Source organism: Stylophora pistillata, chromosome 6 (genome assembly GCF_964205215.1).
Source record: "Stylophora pistillata chromosome 6, jaStyPist1.2, whole genome shotgun sequence".
Lineage (NCBI taxonomy): Eukaryota > Metazoa > Cnidaria > Anthozoa > Scleractinia > Pocilloporidae > Stylophora > Stylophora pistillata.
Window position 1 is genome coordinate 12,867,075 of NC_142524.1, and position 24,509 is coordinate 12,891,583.

General features: G+C 40.1%; 2 protein-coding genes and 1 pseudogene across 2 annotated transcripts; all 3 read left to right on the forward strand.

The window, feature by feature from the left end:
- The first annotated feature begins 2,159 nt into the window (after positions 1-2,159).
- On the forward strand, positions 2,160-5,174 carry LOC148728315 (uncharacterized). The gene is made up of 3 exons (XM_088762336.1): positions 2,160-2,249; positions 2,991-3,348; positions 3,509-5,174. The coding sequence occupies exons 2-3, from the start codon at positions 2,998-3,000 to the stop codon at positions 4,325-4,327; spliced, it is 1,170 nt and encodes a 389-aa protein (XP_088618462.1). The 5' UTR covers positions 2,160-2,249; positions 2,991-2,997; the 3' UTR covers positions 4,328-5,174.
- A 3,473-nt stretch (positions 5,175-8,647) lies between these two features.
- On the forward strand, positions 8,648-12,945 carry LOC148728316 (uncharacterized; annotated as a pseudogene).
- Positions 12,946-14,516: 1,571 nt separating this feature from the next.
- LOC148728317 (uncharacterized) lies at positions 14,517-16,308 on the forward strand. Its single transcript, XM_088763403.1, has one exon. It carries the CDS (start codon positions 14,517-14,519, stop codon positions 15,864-15,866), a length of 1,350 nt encoding a protein of 449 aa, XP_088619529.1. The 3' UTR covers positions 15,867-16,308.
- The last annotated feature ends 8,201 nt before the right edge of the window (positions 16,309-24,509 follow it).

A 24,509-nucleotide genomic window follows, 5' to 3' on the forward strand; every position in this document is an offset into this window, starting at 1 on the left:
AATAGCATGCTGGGCTTCATTCAAAGATCGACACTAGAGGTCAAAATTCAATCGACTCGGAAAGCATTGTACACAGCCTTGGTAATGAGCAACCTTTTATATAGCTCAGTGTGACACTGATTGAAATCATCGAAAGAGTACAACAACGTGCCACCAAGTGTATACTCTCACTGCCATACAGAACTGACACCTCGTACAAAGAGAGACTAAAACTTACAGAACTCATACCTCTTTGATATTGGCACGAATACCTAGATTTAGTTTATACTTATAAATCAATTGTCAACAATAATGACACCCAATTTAAGTTATCTAAACCTGTTAGAGTAACTAGACGTACTGCTTCATCAAAGAGTATTTTGATAGATATACCTAAAGCTTAGACTGTTACGTTCCAGAATAGTTTCTACTCTAGAGCCTCAAGAACATTTAATACACTTCCAGAATACTTGAGGGTCAATACCCAATTTATTAATGTTTTTAAAACAAATTTGAAGAAATATTACTTAGATCTAACTTCAACTGTGTATGATCCTGCATTTCCACAAACTTTCAAAAGTGTCTGCTTAAAATGTCATATGAGTAGACCACTAACAGCATTACTAACAAAACTCTGTTGCTAATTAACTATTTCTGATCACATAATTCCTACCACTCGATTGTAATTTGTAATTGTAATTTGTAATGGGTTTTTTTTTTGTTGTTTTTTTTTTGTTTGATTGTGCAGGAGTCTCGTTAATGGAACGTTAGCTCTGAGATCTCTCCTGGCAAATTTTTTTTGGCGAAGCTTATAAATAAATAAATAAAAATAAATAAATTACCACTTAACTTCTTTTTCATCGCAGTTCTTTTGTGAACTTTATCAGCGTAAACGAACGAATTGCAATAAAACCTTTTTCTTATATCTAGGGGAATCCGTGCCCTGCAGTTGTTAGATAGATTTACCATGGCTACCCAAAAGTAATTCTCAATTTTCTTTCCCTATTAGATTTAGCGTGCATTCGCTCCATAAGATTAGGAATTAGGTTTGAAGTACGCAGCGGCTGAGGTACAAGTTAGTGAAACAGCATTGATCAGAAAGCGGAAAGTAGCCGCTAAATGCAAGGGAACAAGAATGAGAAGTCCAACTGCAAATTATCCGCCATCGTTTCCTTGAAAAGGTTGTAATCCTCTTTACTTGCTGTGAACTTTTTAAAAACTCATGTTCACCTATTTGGGCGCGGGTCGTGTTAACATTGCGTCAATTTCTGCTGACTTAGATGGCGTAGTTTGTTTTTATTTCTGTGGTAACGTGACAGCTGTAATTAAGTGAATGTAAACAGGAACAGCTCAGTTTGTATTTGAAGAATAGAAGACAAACCTGGTAAAAAATTAAATTCTTTTCAAATCATATGAATACCTAGCTTTCTGCTTATGTAAACTCTTACTTGATAACCAGACAGTTGGTATTTCAGTAATATAAACAGGAACAGCTTAGTTTACATTTGAAGAGTCACCCGTGCCTTAAAAAGCAAAAATAGTTCGATATTAACTTCTTTTCAAATTGTATGAATAAGTAGCTTTGCGTTATGTAAACTTTTTGCTGGGTTTGTGGGAAGGTGGTGCGCATGGAAAGATATTTTCAAAGACCATCATGTTTTGTCGCAATAACCTTTTTTGTGTACAATTTACTATGCAGAACAAAATCTATCTTAAACACGTTCAGATGTTGGAGTAATATTCTGAAGTGAACTATTCATTCACATAATGAAATGACTTTCATGAAAACTAAAGAAAACAGGTTACAAAAAATCCCAGACGCCTACTTTCAACTATATTTATGTGGGTTGATTTTCTTTGTAACTCGTAAAAAAGAAAAATGAGAAAAATATGCACTTATATTTGCGCAAAAGGTTCATTGTATCTTTTAATGGAGTTGAAATCGACGCCTTTCATAATCTATTATTAAAATCCCAAAATTTTGGGAAAGAAACCAGGTGTAAATTTGAGCATCTTTTGGGTTTTCCAAAACTTGAAACATTTCCATTCATCATTGGACAGGAACTTGTAAACAGTATTGCAATTGTAATAGCTTTCATCAATATTTATATTCTATACTCCTGGGGTAATGAATGAATTGTGATCCCCTGAATGAAGCTTAAATTATTAAAATGTGAAAAATTCATTCCATATTATTCTTAGGAAAGATTTTGGCCGAGATAGAAACTCATCAAGTGCATCGCTGAAAGAAGATCTTTCAACAATTAATGGTGGGTAGAGTTTCTCTTTTTGTAGTTTTGTGACACAAAAGATTCTGGGATCTCTCTTTAGTTTCAAAACGTGTTTTTAACGCAACACCGAATATAAATGGTTGAGAATATCAAGAACAAACAAGGAAGTCTTAAAAGCTTTACGTTTCAAGAAGCACTCGTCAATGATTGTTTTCTGTAGTACATATAAACCAGACAGAAACACGCTATGGTGACCTCTTTTTGATAAATTTGGTCTTTGTTCCAACTAGATTTGGTATTCTTCGACATTTAGCTTTTAACTGTCTTCCGGTATCCAACTTCCTATAGTCGATATTTTTTCAATAAAAAGTTACTGTCGTAGATAAGTTGAAACTAATTCGCTGATTTTTCCGTTTCTCCGTCTATACCAATTCTAAAATGAAATCGAGAGCTCTGCAAGAATATCGCGCTTGCATCACAACTTGGGAAATGGAGAGAAATCAGTTTAATATTTGATCAAATATGAGAAGATCGACTTCACGAAGGGACTAATACCCTCTTGAAAGTGTTCTAGAACATTTACCGCAGACTCAAAGCATTAGAGGAAAGCAATTTACTCGTCAATAAAAAAACTAATTAATGCATTTCCACCATTCAAATTAAATCAATGGAGATTGATTTTAGGTAAGAGACTCAAATATCTGATTTATTTATTTCAGACTACGCAGGGCTTGGTAGCTGAGATAATAATTTATCTGTTTTTCTTCGCACTTTTTGTAGCATTGCTATGGGTCTCGTGCAACATCTTCAACTTGTGCTGTTTGTATTCGACCTGACCCTCTCCACTGTAGCGCAAACGGCAGTCAATTGTCAAAACTTCAAGTTTGTTATCGATGAAGATGTCGTCTATAACCACATTCTCGAGGGCCACGCGTTTCATAGATTGACAGTCCCGAGCGCCCCTCAGTGCCACGTGATGTGCAAAGATGACTGCCTATGTGTATCTATGAATTATTTCCCTCAGTCCAAAGAAAATAACTGTGAGCTTAACGACGTCAACAAATACATGGAGCCAGCGGCAATGAAATGGAGGGAAGGAGGAAATTATTATGATTTGATGAGAAGCTACACAATGAAGGTGAGAAAAACTTTTATCTATACATATTTCAGTGCGTCAATTGGCCGAGTAACAGCTCAGACATTTAATAAGTTTTGAGGTTACGCTTGAAACTAGATATGGGGTAAACACCAGTCCTGTAAAAAAAAATAAACTGATGAAATATGAAATATTTCTCTAGGGTGCAGACAAATACATCCCGGGAAAGCACCGTTGCATCAACAGATGCTGCAGCCCCAATCCTTGTCTCAACGGAGGAGTATGTCAGGAGATTTGTGTCACTCACAGCGTCCGGTTTTCCTGTGGCTGTCCTAAAAAATATACTGGTCAGCGGTGTGAAAAGATTAAACCGAATAGTTGTAAGGACATCGCAAAATACGGTGCTTCGACTTCAGGAAAGTACGAGATCTTTGATTCAAACAATGAACCGTTTTCTGTTTACTGTGACTTGAAGTCTGAACCAGGCTTTGTATGGACAATGATACAATCGTTTTCCTTGGCTGAAAGAAACACCTTCATGGGTAAAAGTTTCAGTAAAAACTTTGAGTTTGCTATTGAAAAGGGGAGAGGGAATTGGAGCAGGTACCGACTATCCTTATTACAAATGCAGTCTCTTGCTGATCATTCTACACATCTGAGAACAACTTGTAACTTTCCTACAGATGGTCTGCAATATGCAGACTATGCACGTGCAAAGCTGGCAGATCACGACATTTTTGGTAACTGTAGCAGATGTCAGGTGTATGAATATGTTAACATCCGAGGAAACAATTGTTCTAATTGTACCGCCCTGACAAAACAGAGCGTAAAGGCACAGTGGCACATAAAGAGTTACCAAAGCAAAGAACAAGGATGTGCATTTGATGGAAAACCAGGTGGAATCAAGGACGAAAACAATTTCGGAAAGTATAGCGATAAAAAGACGAATCCAAATCACCGCTGCTCGTCATCAAATACTTCTACAACGCAGCATTGGTTTGGAGCTAAATATGATGTATAAATTTCTATGGATTTATTTCCTTCTTCAGAAAAAGCAAGCCAGACAACCCATGTAAGAAACCATTGGAGCAAGGCTATGAACCAACTGTGACGTCATGGAACTTCAAGTGAGTTGCACCTTTGGTGTTGAACTTGAACTGTTTAATGTTTAAATCTGTCAGATATTAACACTGACTCTTTATCGCTGAGGAATGCAAACGTACACGAGAGCTACGTTATATGGAACTTACGATATCTTTTTGTCCATGTTATCAACGTTGAATTTTGTGTCTTAAGGCGGTCTCTCTGTGAGCACTTTAATTTTAGCCGATATCAGGGGGCAAAACTATGTGCCATAGATTTTAAAGTTTTAAAATGTAAGCGTGAAAGATGTTCTCGTCTCAGGTATTGTTGTGATTACAAACAACCCAATTAATCTACCCTCCCCTCTCCTCCCCCCCAAAAAAAAAGAAAAGAAAGAAAATGGATGTGAGGCCGCTCAATGTGTGGTGGGTGTGTCAGGAGATTTGTTACACTCACAGGTTTACCAGAACCTTTCCTGAAAAGTGAAATAGTCAGAAGTTTAAAGACATTTAAAAACGGCATCCTTGCCTTTGTTTAGCTACACTGTCCAAGTCATTCAACCATTTTCTCTTTGCTGATAATTGAAAATTAATTTCGTCTTATTCAGTTTGATTATTAATAAATCAAGCTCTAAGTTTTGTTTTATTGCCTTCCCTGTAATTAATCAGCTCAGTGACGCAAAAGGTTTTGAGATCTCTATTTATTTTCAAAACGTTATCGTCGTAATTTACATTTACTAAGTGGCAGCAAGATCTTGAGATCTCTCCTAAGTGGTAAATATATATGTATAAAATAAAGTTTTGTTTGTTGTCTAAGCGTGAGGGAATCGATTTATAACCGCAAGAAGACCTCAGCAGCATTTGTTTCTAGTGGACTAACGTATTTAATTGCTTTGGTAGAGTCATTGCTTACTTTTTTGCGCTGGACTTTTAAAGAACATTCTTAAATGTCACGACTAGTTACTTAATTTCTGTAGTCAATAGCAAGCCTTGCCGCAATGACCATCGGCCATTATCACAATATTTTAAGAAGGAAGGCATAGTTTGGTCATGGTGCGGTCATCAGAATCAGTAAGGTATAATGTGGTGTGCGGAAAGGTGTTCATTTTTAATATCGAAGCTTTATCGATCATGTTTACACTAAGACTGACTTCAACAATACAAACCGAAATAAAAATGCACTTTTACTGTTGAGCTGATTTAATTTTTTGTCTGTCCCATGCTATAGCTTTTAAGTGAATCATGTTATATTCAGTTTTGGGGCTTAAGAATAATTTATCATTTGGATGCTTTAAACTAAGATCTTGGGAAAAATATGACAATGTCTTGAGACTCAATATATCAGAAAAAAAATACTAGCTTGACTTTAGACAGAAATTAAGACATTACAAAAACGGAGCTTTACGAAAACGCTGACGCCTCTATTTATTGTATATCTTTTAATTCTTTTTAACTCGTGAATTGCGCGCATGCGCAAGGCCGAGTCGTAGGTGTGATGAATGGCGCTCGCCCGCTCGCTCGGTTGGTCGATTCCTGCAAATTTTTTTCTATTTTAGGCTTTTGAATGCATTTCATAGTTTTTGGCGAGTGACAAACAAAGAAAATGGCGACCTTTGTTGCTAAGAATAGTGTTGAGGTGAAAAAGAAGCCAATGATAATATTGAAAGAGTAAAAAAGTGTACGTTTTTCATTTGTGAATTAAAGTTTGCCCAATCTCCGAATACACTTTTATGTCTTGCAGCGTATATTTCATTTATGGCGTCAATACTTCTATTTTTGAATGTATATATCCAGGAAAATAATTATTGTGTCCGAAAAAGAAAAAAAGAAAACAAAGAAAGGAAGTTAAGCAAAACGTGAAATCTACTCGAGGGGGCGGATTTGAACCACCAACGTCGTTTCTCGGAGCGATATCTACCGCATTGCTTTTAACTGTTAGGCCACTCAGGCGCCACATCAGATTTCATTGAAACTTTATGTAAATATTAATTTTACATTTAAAGCGCTGATCTTTTGGTTATTTAAACCGCGGGCTCAAACGGCTCGAGTCGCTGCTCGCCGAAGCAATTTTCCCTTTCGCAAACAGCCGTTGCCATTTGAAACGGTCGTTGCCATTTTGAAACGGTCGTTGCCATTTGTCGAAACAGTCGTTGCCATTTTGTAATGAATGGCAACGACTGTTATCGGAAATGGCAACGACCGTTTCAAAATAACAACGACTGTTTAAAGTGGCAACGGCGGTTTACGAAAGGGAAAATTACCTCGTCGGAAGTCCGATATTGTAGTGTCGCTCACGGTCAAATGCTCGTAAAGGGACTCGTTTAAGGCTTGTTTGGTATTCCTGGAGCTGTATCGACGTTGGGAAGTGGTTCACAAGTGGGAACTGCAGTAAAATAAGCTCAAGCATAAGTTCAATCAATCGATTTGCTTTTTCTTCAATGGTGTAACTCGCACTGTGTATTTGTATGTTATTAGCGTGAACATCCTTGTACTTGTCTTCATCCTAGTGTTAATAATTATCTCAGAAGTGTGAAACAGGGTTCAAGCGCGGTACTCAGTTGCAACACAAGCATAAGCATAAACATAACAAGCTAATGCACAGGTGGGCACAGCTGCAACATAAACATGAGCACAAGCGCTCATTCGATGTTATGTTAAATAGGAACATGGTTGGTATAAGCAGTATAGTGCTTGCTGATTGCCTGAAAGTCTTTCGCTTATATTTATCCTTATGCCAACCAAGTCCTAACTAGACAGTATAAGCATAAAAAGAAGGCAACGTTTTGATAATCTTATGCATATATGTTTATCGTTATGTCCGAGCGTTCCATCCAGCGCATAAGCTTTTACATGCCTATCCCTATGCTTGCATCGTAAGCAGATACTGAGCTCAATATTGGTACAATAGTTTTAAGACACACAAAACAGCACCCTTTCGAACTTTCTTTCCACAAACCTTTACAGCAAAATATGGAACAGGGATTGTCTTACACTAAATCCTAATCAGGCCATATTTTCTGCCTTTGAGGCCTAATTTAATTTCACATCATATTCCTCAAAATGTTCATTTACGAGTCTAACGATTTATACCCTAGAATTGAAATCAAACGCCCATTTCTATAGACGACACAAATTACACTGGCTTATCCAATTCACGAGTTGGCTCATAGAGCCTTTGATTATAATAAAGTTCGGATATCACTTGCTTCATTCTCGTGAATTTTATGTTTGATTTAGTAATGAAACTGTAGGGAGAAATTAGATGCTAGTCACTCTTAGAGGTTGAAGGGTTAAATATCTAGTGGGATAATTGGGAGGGTCTCAATGAGTTTATGGATTTTACAGCTAACGGTTAAGATTCTGGCCATATTACGACTGATGGTTAGTTTCTTTCCGTTATGCCTACAAGAAAAAATATTGCGACTAACGGTTGAAATTTGTAGACTTTTAACGACTAATGGTTAACCCCATTGACAACCTCCAATTGCACATATTCATCGCAGCTATGCTATCGAGGGTTTCTACCATTAGTCCTCGTAAACCGGATACTAATGCTAAACACATCCCTTTTCAGAGCAAAGACGACGGATTCAAATTTCTCCGTCATGATATTGAAAGCTCCACAGTTTCCAGGCAATAGTTTCTGTGGAATAACCGTATTTAAGTACTTCTTTAGGATCATTGGTTACTTTATAACATTGCGGTTGTTTTCAATACGTTTCTGAAACGTCACGAAAATAGGAAATAGAGTAATTAGAACAGTTGCAGGTGTTTGTCAAGAGAAGCGCTAATGTACTATAAACCTTATTCAGGATTGATTGACCAAGCGTGAGGTCAAGATGATTGGATATTGGCCGAGTTAGAGGCTAACGTTAAAGGAATTCATATAAAGTAAAAGTATTTCACTTGATTATAAGAATCGAGAATGACTCGTTTATCTCGAGAGCCGGGAAAGAAATCCAGCTGTGTTTGTAGCACAATAAACCAAAGAGGATCTCTTGACTAGGATGTTTTCTTTGTTCTGACTGTCTTTTGTGTCGCTTTTTGCGACTTCTTCGCCAACATTGTCAAAAAGTTATGAACTTTATAAGTTCACTCCACGCAGTTTTTCCTTTACAAAAAGCTCTAATACAACAAACTAAATTCAAGAAAATGACTGTTTAATGTGCAATAATAAAAACAAAGCAGATTCCTCGTTAATAATTGAACATCAACATCAAAAAAAAAAAAAAAAAAAAAAAAAAAAAAGCATGACTGTCATGGCGGCTGGACCGACCTGGGCGAGCTCGCTACAATTTCTAGTACTCCTGCTTGGAACAGCAGTTTTAATCCAAGAGAGTATAAGTGGTGACTTTTTAAGGTCTTACCAGGCTACAAGCGTCTCAAAGACGTTTATTGCACCTGAATTCGTCTCATATTTGACAAACCACAGAAGATTTAAACCTCGCGCTAAACGATTTACTTCACGGAGGGTCCTACCGTGACACGGTCAAAGGAATAAGCAGCTTCAATCTGGAAAGGGATGTGCTTCTGTGCGGGGACGTGGCCATAAATCCTGGCCCGAAAGGAAAGAAGTCTATGTTGAAATACCCATGCAGTGAATGCCACAAAGCAGTTAGAAACAACCAAAACGCCATCTTGTGTGCCACATGTGGTAACTGGTCACACGCTAAATGCCTCAATATGTCTCGGACTATTTTCCAGTACTACTTAAACCAGCCTGATATTGATTGGACCTGTCCAGCTTGTGCTCTACCGCCACTAACGGACTCCTTCTTTGAAGAAGTTTCTGAAGGTGATACACTAATTCCAGCCGAGGAGTATCAAGCGGAAACAACTCAAAATACGGCCTTCGAGCAGTTTCTTTATAGAGATGTCACAGAAATTACTTCTGAAAACGATCAGCTAGAACTCTTTAGGAAACATCACAATAAGGATTTCTTAATTGCCCACTTGAACATTAACAGCATCCAAAATAAATTTGAAGAACTGACCGAAGTAATCAAGAAAATCAACGCCCACATAATGTTTGTAAGTGAGACCAAGATCGACGCGAGCTATCCCAACGCTCAGTTCAAAGTTCCGAACTACTCCCTCTACCGAAATGATAGGAAAAAGGGCGGCGGTGGAATTATGGCTTTAATATCTCAATCGCTAGTCAGGACACAGCTTAAACCTGATAAATCCTTTAAGACACTGGAAATAATTGCCTTCGAAATCAAAACAGATATGGACAATATGGTAATTGTTGGCATTTATCGTCCCCCGAGAGCTCTGTGTGGCGAATATCGAACACTGTTGGAAAGCGAACTCAGTTATGTCTGTAACTGGGCAAGCTTGAACGGAAATTTTGTTGTAGTTACTGGCGACCTAAATCTGAACAGACTTCGCCCTGACAAACCTGCTTAAGTGATCACGACCTTGTTTACGGTGTCCTGAAGCAGAAAATAAATCACAACAAACCAAAGGTCATCACATTTAGGAGCTATAAGAACTTTGACCCTGAACATTATAAACAGCTTTTGTCCTCTGCCCCATGGCACGTTGGACAATTGTTTGATGACGTCGACGATCAAGTTTACGTGTGGAATGCACTTATGAACAATATACTGGACGAAGTGGCACCTGTGAAAAAAATGCGTGTGCGTGATAAAGATGTGCCCTACATGACGTCTCATTGGAAAAGTGCGATTAGAACTAAACGCAAAGCAAATGACAAGTACTTGAAAGACAAAACACCAGAAAATTGGGAATTACGACGTGAAGCCAGAAACGAGGCCACTAAACAAAGAAGAATCGCCATCAAACAGTACTGGTATAATAAGTCAAACGATTTGAAAATCAATCCCAAGGCGTTCTTCAAAACTTTCAAGCCATTTTTGGGCTCTAAGAGCTGTACTGAAAGAAACGACATCCACTTAAAAATAAACCGCAGTATGATAACGAATCAACAACAAGTGGCTGAGGAATTGGTTGAGCATTTTGCTACCTTGGCGGATGGCATTGGCGGTACAGCGATTGAAAGAAAGTCAATAGAAGACTTTAGAGACCATCCTTGTGTTCAGAGGATACAACATGAAAATAGGAATTCCACTCAGACCATCGAAATCGAATTGGTTACACAGGGACAAGTCCTTGCTGTTCTTGATTCGCTGAACATAAACAAAGCCACCGGCACTGATGGAATTCCTTCAAAGGCTTTAAAAATAGGTGCTAATGAATTATCCGCTCCACTAACCACCTTGTTCAATTCTTGTATTAACAAGAATGCATGGCCTAGTGAATGGAAGTATGGGCATTGGGCCCCAGTATACAAAAAGGATGACAGGAATGCAAAGGAAAACTACCGGCCCATAACTCTCTTACCATGTGTAAGTAAAGTTCTTGAGAAGTTGGTTGGAGCGCAGATCAACTCTGGCTTCGGTAATCGCATTTACCAACACTCATCCGCTTATCGCAAAGCTCACAGCTGCGAAACAACATTGATCAATTTAGTAGAAGATTGGAGACTGGCAAGGGATCGAAAACAGGTTGTAAGCATACTTTCAACTGACATGTCAAAGGCATTTGACTCCTTACATCCACCACTACTTCTGAACAAGCTTGAAGCGTACGGTTTTCAGGAAAGCGTTATTCAACTTTTAAACAGCTACTTAAATGAACGGAAATATCAAGTAAAGATCGGCCGTCATGTTAGTTCGAGCCGATTCGTGAGTCGTGGCTGTCCTCAGGGTTCCGCGCTTGGCCCGTTGTTATGGAATGTTTTCCAGAATGACCTATCCTACTCCCTAACAGCGAACTTGTCTATGTATGCCGACGACCATCAAATTTACCACGCAGGAGCAGACCAGGCAGCTGTGACTTCCCAGTTAAAGGACAGTGCCAACTTAGCAACAACGTGGTACAATTCTAACTTATTGGCGGGAAACCTCAAAAAGTACCAAGTTTTGAACTTGGGCTCCACTCAAAATGACAGCAATATTTGCGTGAATGATGTTGTGATTGAAACTAAAGATAATATCATACTTCTAGGAGTAGTGTTAGATTCTAAGCTAAATTTCTCTGAGCATGTAATCTCTATTTGTAAAAAAGCCAGCCAGAGAATTGGTGTTCTAATGAGACTACGTAATTTAATTCCCATGAAATCTAAGTTAATATTATTCAAAAGCGCGATATTACCATTCCTCACGTACTGTCACCTAGTGTGGCATTTTTGTAAAGCGAGTGACACTCGAAAGCTTGAAAGACTACAAGAAAGAGGACTTAGAGCGGTTTTCAAGGATAATAATTCTAGTTATGAACAACTATTAGAGAAGGCAGATCTGCCAACACTACTAAATAGTCGCTTACAGGATCTGTGCATACTTATGTATAAAGTAAAACATAAACTGTGCCCTGCATATATAAGTAACATCTTTAAAGAACCAAATAGTAATTACAATCTGCGGCAAGCAGATTTCTCTATACCTAGGTATGAGACAGTCACCTATGGCAAGCACTCTATTAGATATTTAGGGCCTAAACTATGGACAAAACTACCCAAGAGTATCAGGGACGTCACAACCCTAACGTCGTTTAAAAGCAAGATACGCCAACTCAATATAAGTGAACTTTTAGATGATGGCTGCGCAGGCTGCAGCCTTTGTTCATTTTGACTTCTGTGTGTTTTTACTATAAATTTCTTAATAAGTTAACTATAGATATTTTATCTACTACTGTATTTAGTTTGTATATTCTCCCCTAATTGGTGTCCCCAAATTAGTAAGGGATTCGTTCCCTGGCTAGACGGTTCTTTTGACACTTTAATAAAGTTTCTACTACTACTACTACTATCCTCTCTAACCCGAACCCTCGAAAACTCGAACAAGTTTTCGCTTTTCTTGGGATTTTTGCGTTGGCAGGGTTCTATTATTTTTTCTTCAATTCTTTCAGTAGGTGATCGGTTTTATATAATTATATTCGTCGTGAAACGTTCTTGGCAATCGCTATCAACTGGTGCTTCTTAATTTTTGCTAGCTTTTTCTTGTTTTTATTTCTTGGGCATCCTTCATGCCTCAATTAACTTCCTCATAGAGGGCGTAGGTAATTTCTAATAAGGATTAAAACATGTTCATCTTCTCTTTATTTGAGTAAAGTGAAAAATTATTCAACTTCGATACGCCGCCACTCTGGTGATTAAAGGTCGAGCAAGTCCGTTTACTCTCCACCTGACATTATTTGTTGAAAAGCGCTACCCTCGCGGTCTCAATGAAAGGATGGACAATTTAAGACCAAAGAATTTATTTAAAGTCGTGTTTACAAAACAGCTGAGAGGTGTCTGTATATTACCTTTTTAGGTTGTTAATTTATGGCAAAAAGCTTTTGTGTATATGTATTCCGATAACTGATAACTAGAGATTTGCTTTTCTTGGTCTCTACAATTGGAAAAAAGATATTTCAATACTTAAAGTGAAAGAAAGGAAGAATATTTCCCCTAAGGACCTTTAGTTTTATATTTTAGCCGCGATGTATCTTATTAATTTTGTGTGCACTGAAAATTCTATTTCAGTGTTTCTAAGACTGAGTTTCTTGAAATTTTTATTTTCTTTTTTTCCTCTTTTCGGACAATAATGCTGTTTAATTGCCGCATTCAAAACGCGCACCACCAGTGATGCAAAAACAAATACATGATCATGAATAAAAAGAAACCTATTTGAAATACCATTAAAGGTGGCGGATATCGAATTACCTTAGGTTAGGTAAGATGGGAAGGAAATTCAAAATTGGCCTTTTGGCTGTTTTCGAGCTTTTAATTTACCTATATGGGAGCCCAGCCAAAAATAAACAGCTGGAGCCGGACCAATCATCTTTCATGATTCATGTGGATTTTTCACCGGCTTCTTTCAAGGAAATTTAACTGTGCCAAACGCAATTCTTCTTTGAAAACGTACGAAACTTTGGTCAATTCTATGCATTTTATTGAGAGACAACGAGTTTCGATATCCAACTGTTAGTATTTGTTTTTCTAAAAATTGTTTTGTTTGTGGGCCCTACTCAGAGATATTTAAAAGACGTAGTGCGACATATCCCTCCTACGACTAACAAAAATAGAGTGAAACCTTTTATCTCAGCTATTGATACACTTTTGTTGATGGTTAGAACAAAAATTGTAAAGGTAATTTAACTGTGGCAAGCTAAATTCCTCTTTGCAAATGGTCAACTTGTGAGACAAAATTCAACACCAAAGTACCAGTAAGTATCTAATTTCTCAATGTAAGACAACTTTAATATAACAGATGCAAAGTACAAAATAAGTGAAATAGAAGACGAACACCAAGTGTGTTGCTGAAAACAGAATGAGATAGATAAAGTGAACTAGAACTGAACGAGGAGTGTGCATTTGTAATCACTGATAAAAACAAAGAATTATAGCTGAGGTGGGAAAGTTCTTCCCAAATTTAGAGTTTTTTAGTTAGGATGAAACAGCTAAGTCTAGAAAAAAGTGATGCTTTTGATACTTCAGCTGTTGTCATGCCCTAAAGAAATTACTGAAAACAAGAATTATTTGGTTGATAGGGTTCAAGATGCAATCAGCATGAGTCTGTTAACATCCGGGCATATGGCTGGTTCACCTTCCTGACGAAACAAGAAAATGTTAAGACTTTTCTCATTAAAAGTAAGTCGACGTCTGCGATTTTTGAGGCGAAACAGGCGCACTATAAAACAAAAATAATTTCAAAATATATATTTCGGGCTGAATGAATCCTCATAACCGCTGTCGTATGCTCCCTACTCTACGGGATTCGGAGTCAAACGCGGCCAGTTAAGTCCACAGAATTTATTAAGAATTCTCTTAAGCGGCGAGGGTTGAGGAGCCTAATTACCAATTAACTTATTTTTCATCGCAGTCCTGTTGAGAAGTTTATCAGCATAAACGAACGAATTGCAATAAAACCTTATATATGCATGCTCGCTGGTTTACTCTAGTTTGAGCACTCTGGCATGGCTTAGACGATACCACAAAGGTTGGGTCGTTTGGGGTGACCGTCTCGGTTCTCCCCCATCCTAGCATTAGCACTGCACTGATGAGGCCCAGAAGGCCGAAACAGTTATAAGCTTCTCGGCCTCTTGGGTAAGGTTAAAAGGCTTATGAAAAGTTTATTTTCCTTGCTTTTGCAGCAATTGGTCAACATGGACAGCCAGGAAAGTGAAAATATCAGCCAGTTTACTACCGATAACTCGACAGCGAATCCAGGAGACGTCGTAGACGCAAGCGTGGTAGAAGGTTCACAGTCCTGGGACGCAGACGTGGAAATCGAAATCCCTGAGGTACTGAAAAATCTGGAAAATAAGGGTGTGAAATTTAAGGCCGTGCCTTTTTTGAATGCTCCTAGTCAAAGTAAAATCACGAAGGATCGCTCTATTTATTTTAGCGTTGATACAATCGTCACATCGCAAATAATTCTCGAAGCTTTTGACGCGGCAGAAATCGATATTGACGCTATCACCGGAATCCAGAGAAAGGCGTCCAATAGATCTTGGATCGTGACTTTTAAGAGCCGTGCAGCTAAAGAAGCCGCTCTTGAAACACCTTTTGTCGTGATTGCCGGTCTCAAAGTGTTCTTGGGCGACTGCGAAAATCGTTTGGTCCTCGTCAAGATCCATGAAGCCCCCGCTGAACTACCCGACACTGCCGTGATTGGCCGACTCAGCCGCTACGGTCGTGTCCTTTCATTTCGGCGCGACAAAATTGCACAACATATCGAGAATGGAGTAAGAACGGCTCGAATGGCGCTACATCGAACTATCCCTGCCAACATCAACATAGCTGGTGAACCTATTAAAATATGGTACCCAAATCAGCCAAAAGCTTGCCGGAATTGTGGAGCTACTGACCACATGGCCAAAGACTGCTCTGCAGTCCGTTGTTTTAATTGTGAATGCCCTGGGCATCGAGCTCAAGAATGTAAAGACTCGCCAAGATGTTCCGTTTGTTTAGCGGACAACCATTCCATGCCTCAATGCCCCTTCCTGCTCTTCAGCGCGAACGTCGATAGTGAGCCAACGCCACCTAAAACTGAAGAGGAAAAGAAACAAGAGCGAGTCCAGCGCGCCAAGGAAAGAGAAGAAAGGCAGAAAAAACTACAACAACAGAGAGAACAACAGCGACAACAAGAAGAACAACAGAAATTACTAGAAAAGCAGAAACAGCAAGAACAACAGAAACAACAAGATCAAGAGAAACAACGAGAACAACAACGCGACGAAGGTAGAAGAGAACGACCAAGAGAACGAAGAGACGAGCGAGGGAGGGACGATCGAGAAGAACGAAGAGATGACCGGAGAGACGACAGAAGAGAGAGAGATAGAAACGATCGAGATTATTATCGCGGCCGCGATGACCGCGATAGATCTTCCCGCCGTGACTACTCTGGCTCCGAAACTGATGATGATGGATGGGAGAAAGCTAAACCTAGGAGAAGGCGGTACAGATATTAATTTTTTATTTATATTCAATGAGTAAGCTTAAAATAATTTCTCTAAATGTGCGAGGACTCGGGTCCTCCAGTAAAAGTCGAAAAGTTATTCAAGAATTAAATTATTCAAACTGTGACATAATCCTTTTACAAGAAACACATGTCTCATGCAAAAAACAAGCGGAGGAATTCGAAATACTCTGGCGCGGCAAATGTCTGTGGTCCTTCGGGACTGGCAGGTCTGCCGGTGTTGCCATCCTCTTTTCTCTAAACTTCCCAGGCAAAATTATCCGTTTTTTGACCGATTCCGAAGGAAGAATATTGAGCTTACTCATTGACTACTATAATTCTAAACTAAATTTAGTAAACATTTACTCTCCCAATACTATTTCGGATCGTAAAAGTTTTTTCTCTTGTCTGCACAATTACTTTCTCCCCCAAGGGGATCTAGTGATCGGGGGAGACTTTAATCGTGTAGACAATGTCCTAGATAAATTAAATTGTTCCGCCATCCTATTGTCTGATCAAAAACTTCTCCGATCCCTTTGTGCTGACTTCTCACTTACAGACATTTGGCGCAAAAACAACCCGCGCAAAGTAACTTTCACCTGGTCTAACAAAGACCATACCCAGGCATCTAGAATTGACCGCTTTCTCGTCGCTAAAGGCTTAACCCTAGTAACGAAATGTAATATTCTTCCATGCGTATACGACCTATCCGATCATGACTTTGTAAAAATTGAACTAACGACTAACCCTTCTAATCACGGTCCTGGAATTTGGAAGTTCAACAGCTCTTTACTCTCAGATGTAGAATTTAAAAACATTATGTCAAAATCGATTAACAACTTTAAGCTTAAAATCCCCGAATTCGCCTCCCTTCGCGAATGGTGGGATGCTCTAAAAATTGAAATCCGCAAAACAAGTATTTCATACTGTATCCGTAAACAGAGAACAGCAAATGCCAAAAGAATCCTAATTACTAAGCAATTAACCCATGCTAAAAACGCTTTACATTCTAATCGCTTAAACAACCCAGGTGTAATTAGCGATTTGGAAAGCCAATTGTCCTCTCTGATCTCGAAAGAAGCCGAAGGAGCTAAAGTCCGCTCCCGAGCACAATGGTTCGAAGAAGGTGAGAAACCAACACGCTATTTCTTCCGTCTGGAGAAAAAACGAGCTGACATGAATAGTTTTGAATCTTTTTTTGACGAGAACGGTGTTCTCAAAAATTCTCAAAATGATCTTGAAAGAATTTTAACCAATTTCTACAAGAATTTATTCACCCAAGATCCTCTTGATATGCGAATTCAAACTAAAATAATTGACGACCTCGAATTTTCACTGACTGATTATGAGCGCAATCTATGTGAAGGCCCTTTTTCTAATAAAGAATTACTTACTGCATTGGAAGGCCTTCAGACCGGCAAGTCACCCGGTTCTGATGGTCTCCCAACAGAATTTTACTCGTGTTTTTGGAACGATTTGAGCGAATCTCTCCTTTCTGTTTTGAACGAGGCCTTTCTTGCTGGCTCCCTCGCGGATAGCCAGTACGAGGGCCTCCTACGACTCATCCACAAAAAAGATGATCGACGCCTCGCAAAAAATTGGCGCCCAATTTCCTTGTTAAACACTGACTACAAGTTAGCATCTAAAATCATCACTGAACGATTGAAAAAAGTCATGAACTCCATCGTGCATTCAGACCAAACGTGCGGCGTGGTCGGCCGCACTATCTTCTCAAATTTGGCCTTACTTCGTGATGCCCTTGACATGATTGACAAAACTAATGAACCAGGTATTCTCATTTCCTTAGATCAAGAAAAAGCTTTTGACCGAGTTGACCACGAATTCATGATGAGAGTATTGCGTAAATTTGGTTTCGGCCCCTCCTTTTGTGGGTGGGTCGAACTATTTTATTCTAAAGCCTTCTCTAGAATCATTGTTAATGGCTCCCTGTCCCCCCCCTGTCCACTTAAGAAGAGGGGTGAGACAAGGATGCCCATTATCTCCTCTCCTTTATGTGCTAGTTTCAGAAGTATTATCAACGCAAATCCGTAATTGTAAAGATATTGAAGGTTTCCTGCTCCCCGGAGCAGGGGGCCTTCAATATAAAATATCCCAGTACGCTGACGATGCTACTTGCATCTTAAAATCCGAAAGATCTCTTTCTTCACTTCTCCGAGTCGTATCAAAATTTGAACAAGGATCTGGCGCTAAACTGAACACGTCCAAATCTGAAGCAATGTGGTTAGGAAAATGGCGAACTAGAATTGAATCTCCCTATGGCCTCAAATGGGTCACTAAAATGAGAGTGCTTGGTGTTTACTTCTCAAACGGCCTCGTCAATGTCGACGACGACAATTGGCGGGCCAAATTAGACAAACTAAGTTCGGTTCTAAATCTTTGGAAACAAAGAGACCTGTCTTTTATCGGTAGGACCTTAATTGTAAATACTTTAGGCGCAAGCCGTTTATGGCACGTTGCTAAAGTCATCCCCCCACCCCGTTGGGTGCACGATAGCTTTAAGTCGATCATTTGGCCTTTTATCTGGAAAGGAAAAATGGAAAATGTTAGTCGCGATCGCTGTTGTGCGCCCCCATCATCTGGGGGCCTCAACGTCGTTAATTTTAAAGCTAAGTGCGCTAGCCTGCGCCTTTCTGTTTTTTCCAGTTTAAGAGATGACTTTGGCACATCCAAATGGCATTACCTAGCTCGATATTTTTTAGGACATAAGCTAACTATTCTAGATCCCCGTTTTTCTTTTCCCACCAATTCTGGTCCCTCTTCCTTCCTTCCTTCCAATTACTACCGCCTTTGTCTAGATAATTTCCGTACCTTGCATCAGAAAACTGGTGCCTTACCTGATTTACTCACCGGTAAGAATTTATATCTTTTGTTGCTTGACCCCGTCTGTGTTGCACCCCGGTGCTCCGGTTTTTGAGCGTCTGCTATGGACCGCCCCATCAATCGTTGGGCCTGGGTGTGGCGCAAGTCTCGCCTAAAGCTAATTGAAAACAAGAAGAACGATTTGATTTGGCTATTGATCCATAGAATGATCCGCGTAAGATATCTCCTTAAGTCCTGCGGATACATCAATAATGACAAATGCGCGATCTGCGGAAAAACGGAAACTATTGAACACTGCTTCTTGGGATGTCCCAGAGTTGTGAAAGTCTGGGACCATTTCTCCCCCCTTTTCCGTGTTCTACTCGACTCCCCCTTCTCTATCTCCCCTACATCTATCTACTACCCTTTTTCCCTAGACAAATCTACCACCGCTATATCCTTATCTAACTTTCTCAAGGCAACCATCATATATTGGTGTTGGCTTGCCAGAAATAAAGCTACCTTCGAAGGTTCTCTTTTGAGCTCCAACGCGATTATGGACTTAATTAAGAAAGATGTCCAACTCAGAATTCTTAGTAACGACACTGATACCTTAAGGAATTTTTGGTCTTTTAAAAACGTACTTTGTTCGGTCGACGCTGGTAAACCCATCTTCTTCCCCTCTCTTGCTCCCCCCTGAACCTTTGTATATAATAAAACTTGTTAAATCTCGCCCATGAGGGGTGCTTACTCCGGGCTACAGGCCCGCGCGCTGTTTGCGCCCCACATGGTCTGAAATATCTCTTTGTAAATAGTAAATAGAAAACTTTTAAATAGAACTTTGTTACCTCTTACAGGTGGGCGCTTACTCAGGGCTGTTATAGCCCGTGCGCTGTTCGTGCCGCCTGTAAGAGAAAATATCATTAGTTAATTGAGACCTGTAATTACCTAAGTAACTCATAATTTAATTCGAATACTTTAATCAATTAGAATTGTAAATAGATATCATTGACGAAATAAAACTGCCTGGTCTCCAGGCTTTTATATTTTTAAAAAAAAAAAAAGTACTGTCTGCAGTTAGATATAGCTCTTTGGCATACAAAGCTTTGCTTTCATGTCCAAATTGAGCACTCTATCTAGGATGAGTCATTGCCGTTGCAATTGCGCATGCTCGCTGGTTTACTCTAGTTTGAGCACTCTGGCATGGCTTAGACGATACCACAAAGGGTGGGTCGTTTGGGGTGACCGTCACGGTTCTCCCCCATCCTAGCATTAGCACTGCACTGATGAGGCCCAGAAGGCCGAAACAGTACTGTCTGCAGTTATATATATATATATATATATATATATATATATAGGAAGTCTGCAAGTCGATTTTCGCGTGGAACAGTGCTCAATACGTTGAAGCAGAGCAGAATAAATATTGTGAGAGGAAAAAAGGACGTAACTACATTTCCCGACAAGCCTGTTTCGTGAATCGCTTCACTCTTCAGGGGTTTAATGAAAGAATATTCATGTGACTATCGTTTATATACTAGGAAAATTTGCATAATGCGCGGTAAACTTAAAAACTTTAAAGTTCAGTTGTTGCGTAGCAACGCTTTGTTTCTGTGTGTTTCTGCATGAAGATACGAGTTCGTTACGCTTATTTAGTGATGAGAGGTCGGGTCGGTAAATTATCAGGAATTTTTCTTTTAGGCAGAGGTTGCATCTTTTATTGGAGCTGTTGTAGGGAGAGTTAGATGATAAGATGCGCCATGAGATAGAATAGTCAATGTTGTCGTTCTTGAGTGTCCAGATGTGTTTGCTAAGTTCGGTAGAGTTTTTGTGCTTGGCGTGGCGGAATGATGCGGTGTGATTTCTGTGTCTTGTTTTGAAGTCGGTTTCTGTGAGTCCGATGTATGTTTCAGAGGTGTTGTTGTCGTTCCGTGTGACGGTGGCTTGATAAACGACTGAGGATTGAAGGCAGTTACCATTGAGCGGGCAATTGTTCTTTTGTCGGCAGTTGCATGTTTTGTTGGTTTCCGTGTCGTCTTTGTTGTCTTTCGTGTAAGGTGAGTGGGACGAGTGTAAGATGCGCTTGTTGTGGTTGTCGATGACCTGTTTGGTGTTGTTCATACAGCTGTAACTGATTTTGATGGTGTTGCGGTTAAATATTTTGCGGAGGCTGTGATCCTTAGTGAAATGTTTGTCGATTAGGCTGAGGAATTTGTGTCCGATATTGGTGCTGACGTTCTTGCTGAGTGGAGGGTTGTACCAGAGGATGTTGCTTCGCTGCCTGTTTTTGCGTTTTGCAGTCGTGGTGGGTTCGTAGTGAAGGGTGTATTGGTATCCGCCTTCGTCAAGTGCTTTTTGGTACGGGGGGGCGGTTTTGTCGAATGAAGCTTTGTCTGATGAAAGGGATGAAAGTCGTTTGTTGATGCTGGCAGGTATGTTCTTTGTGGTGATCGGTGGGTGATTGCTCTCGCGGTGTACGTACTGTAGTGTGGTGTTAGGCTTTGTGTAGGGCTGGTAGGTGCTGTTGTTTAGGTTGAGAGTGACGTCTAGGAAGTTGATAATCTTTTTGTTTGCTTCGATGGTGATACGTAGTCCGTTGCGGTTGAAGATGCGGCAAATTTCCTTCTTTATGTTTTCGGTGTCTCTTGGCGTGGTGTTGGTGGTGGCTAGTCCGTCGTCTCTGTAGAGTCCTACGTTGATGTTGAGGTCTTGTAGCTGTGAAAGAAGGAAACTTCCTACTAGCTCGCACGTTTCGGCGCCGTCGTAGCTGCCCATCGTGACGTCAAATGTCGTTTCTCCTTTCTTTTGCCAGGGCTGCCGCTTGTGTATGAGCGTTGATTTCTTAGCGTGGGTTATGATGTTTCGTTCGTCCATGGTGATGTTGTCATATGTGGATGCGAAGTCAAGTGCTTTGCTGAGAAGGTCTTGGTTGATGGAGGGATAGAATTCCTCGATGTCGAAGCAAATAAAACTTAGGTGTTGTTTGTTTTTTAGGGATTTGAACCACCCGATTGCGGAGGCGGTGTTTCTCCACTGGTTGAACTTGGCTGTTCTCATGATTTTGCTGTTGATTCTGTCGAGTATTCTTTTGCTGATTTGTCCTATCTCAGCAAAAGAATACTCAGCAAATCAGACAAATCAGCAAAAGAATACTCGACAGAATCAACAGCAAAATCATGAGAACAGCCAAGTTCAACCAGTGGAGAAACACCGCCTCCGCAATCGGGTGGTTCAAATCCCTAAAAAACAAACAACACCTAAGTTTTATTTGCTTCGACATCGAGGAATTCTATCCCTCCATCAACCAAGACCTTCTCAGCAAAGCACTTGACTTCGCATCCACATATGACAACATCACCATGGACGAACGAAACATCATAACCCACGCTAAGAAATCAACGCTCATACACAAGCGGCAGCCCTGGCAAAAGAAAGGAGAAACGACATTTGACGTCACGATGGGCAGCTACGACGGCGCCGAAACGTGCGAGCTAGTAGGAAGTTTCCTTCTTTCACAGCTACAAGACCTCAACATCAACGTAGGACTCTACAGAGACGACGGACTAGCCACCACCAACACCACGCCAAGAGACACCGAAAACATAAAGAAGGAAATTTGCCGCATCTTCAACCGCAACGGACTACGTATCACCATCGAAGCAAACAAAAAGATTATCAACTTCCTAGACGTCACTCTCAACCTAAACAACAGCACCTACCAGCCCTACACAAAGCCTAACACCACACTACAGTACGTACACCGCGAGAGCAATCACCCACCGATCACCACAAAGAACATACCTGCCAGCATCAACAAACGACTTTCATCCCTTTCATCAGACAAAGCTTCATTCGACAAAACCGCCCCCCCGTACCAAAAAGCACTTGACGAAGGCGGATACCAATACACCCTTCACTACGAACCCACCACGACTGCAAAACGCAAAAACAGGCAGCGAAGCAACATCCTCTGGTACAACCCTCCATTCAGCAAGAACGTCAGCACCAATATCGGACACAAATTCCTCAGCCTAATCGACAAACATTTCACTAAGGATCACAGCCTCCGCAAAATATTTAACCGCAACACCATCAAAATCAGTTACAGCTGTATGAACAACACCAAACAGGTCATCGACAACCACAACAAGCGCATCTTACACTCGTCCCACTCACCTTACACGAAAGACAACAAAGACGACACGGAAACCAACAAAACATGCAACTGCCGACAAAAGAACAATTGCCCGCTCAATGGTAACTGCCTTCAATCCTCAGTCGTTTATCAAGCCACCGTCACACGGAACGACAACAACACCTCTGAAACATACATCGGACTCACAGAAACCGACTTCAAAACAAGACACAGAAATCACACCGCATCATTCCGCCACGCCAAGCACAAAAACTCTACCGAACTTAGCAAACACATCTGGACACTCAAGAACGACAACATTGACTATTCTATCTCATGGCGCATCTTATCATCTAACTCTCCCTACAACAGCTCCAATAAAAGATGCAACCTCTGCCTAAAAGAAAAATTCCTGATAATTTACCGACCCGACCTCTCATCACTAAATAAGCGTAACGAACTCGTATCTTCATGCCGACACAGAAACAAAGCGTTGCTACGCAACAACTGAACTTTAAAGTTTTTAAGTTTACCGCGCATTATGCAAATTTTCCTAGTATATAAACGATAGTCACATGAATATTCTTTCATTAAACCCCTGAAGAGTGAAGCGATTCACGAAACAGGCTTGTCGGGAAATGTAGTTACGTCCTTTTTTCCTCTCACAATATTTATATATATATATATATATATATAGACTATATATTTAGATAGCTCTCGCTTGGCTTTGCCTTTTGGCTACCTTGCGATTGAGCACTCTACACTGGGGTTGCCATGCACTTAGCCTTCGGGCGAAGCTCATCACCTTAGTTGTGATTTGAGCACTCTCGCATGGCAACATGTCTGCACTTGGTCCCACAAGTGTAGCGCCCAGGCAATGGTTTATTCCAGAGCTTGGCCCAGTGTCTGCACTGCACTGATGAGACCCACATAGGTCGAAACAGTGTGCACTGTCTGCGGTTATATATATATATCCCGCAGGCGAATCCATGCCCTCTGGCAGATAGATTTGCCAGGGCTACCCAAAATTTAATCTAAATTTTATTTCCCTATTTGATTTAGCTTGCATTTGCCTCATATCCATTACAAATTAGGTTTCAAGTACGCGGCTGAGGTACAAGTTGGCGGAACAGCATTGATCAGAAAGCAGAAACTAGCCGCTAAATGTAAGAGAACAAGAATGAGACCGTCCAACAGTAAACTAGGAAAAATTAAGCGCCATCGTTTCTATTTGAAAAGGTTTTAACCCTCTATCCTTTCTGTGAGCGTTTTAAAAACTCATGTTCACCTGTGTATCTTAGGGCAATTTGTGCACGAGTCATGTTAACATCGCGCCAATTTCTGCTGATTTAGATGGCGTAGTTTGTTTTTATTTCTGTGGTAACATGACCGCTGTAATTCAGTTATGTAAACAAGAACAGCTCAGTTCGCATTTGAAGAATACAAAGCAAACCTGGTAAAAGATTAAATTCTTTTCAAATCATATGAATACCAAGCTTTGTGCTTATGTAAACTCTTACTTGGTAACACGACAGCTGGTATTTCAGTAATATAAACAGGAACAGCTTAGTTTGCGTTTGAAGAGTCACCCGTGCCTTAAAAGTCAAAGATTGTTCAATATTAACTTCTTTTCAAATTATATGGGTATGTAGCTTTGCGTTTATGCAAAATTTTTGCTGGGTCTGTGGGAAGGTGGCGTGCATT

Coding starts and splice junctions, on each gene's coding strand:
- LOC148728315 (XM_088762336.1), top strand. CDS start 2,998: ATGGGTCTCGTGCAACATCTTCAACTTGTGCTGTTTGTATTCGACCTG. Junction 3,349..3,508: donor TGAGAAGCTACACAATGAAG/GTGAGAAAAACT, acceptor ATATTTCTCTAG/GGTGCAGACAAATACATCCC.
- LOC148728317 (XM_088763403.1), top strand. CDS start 14,517: ATGAAAAGTTTATTTTCCTTGCTTTTGCAGCAATTGGTCAACATGGAC.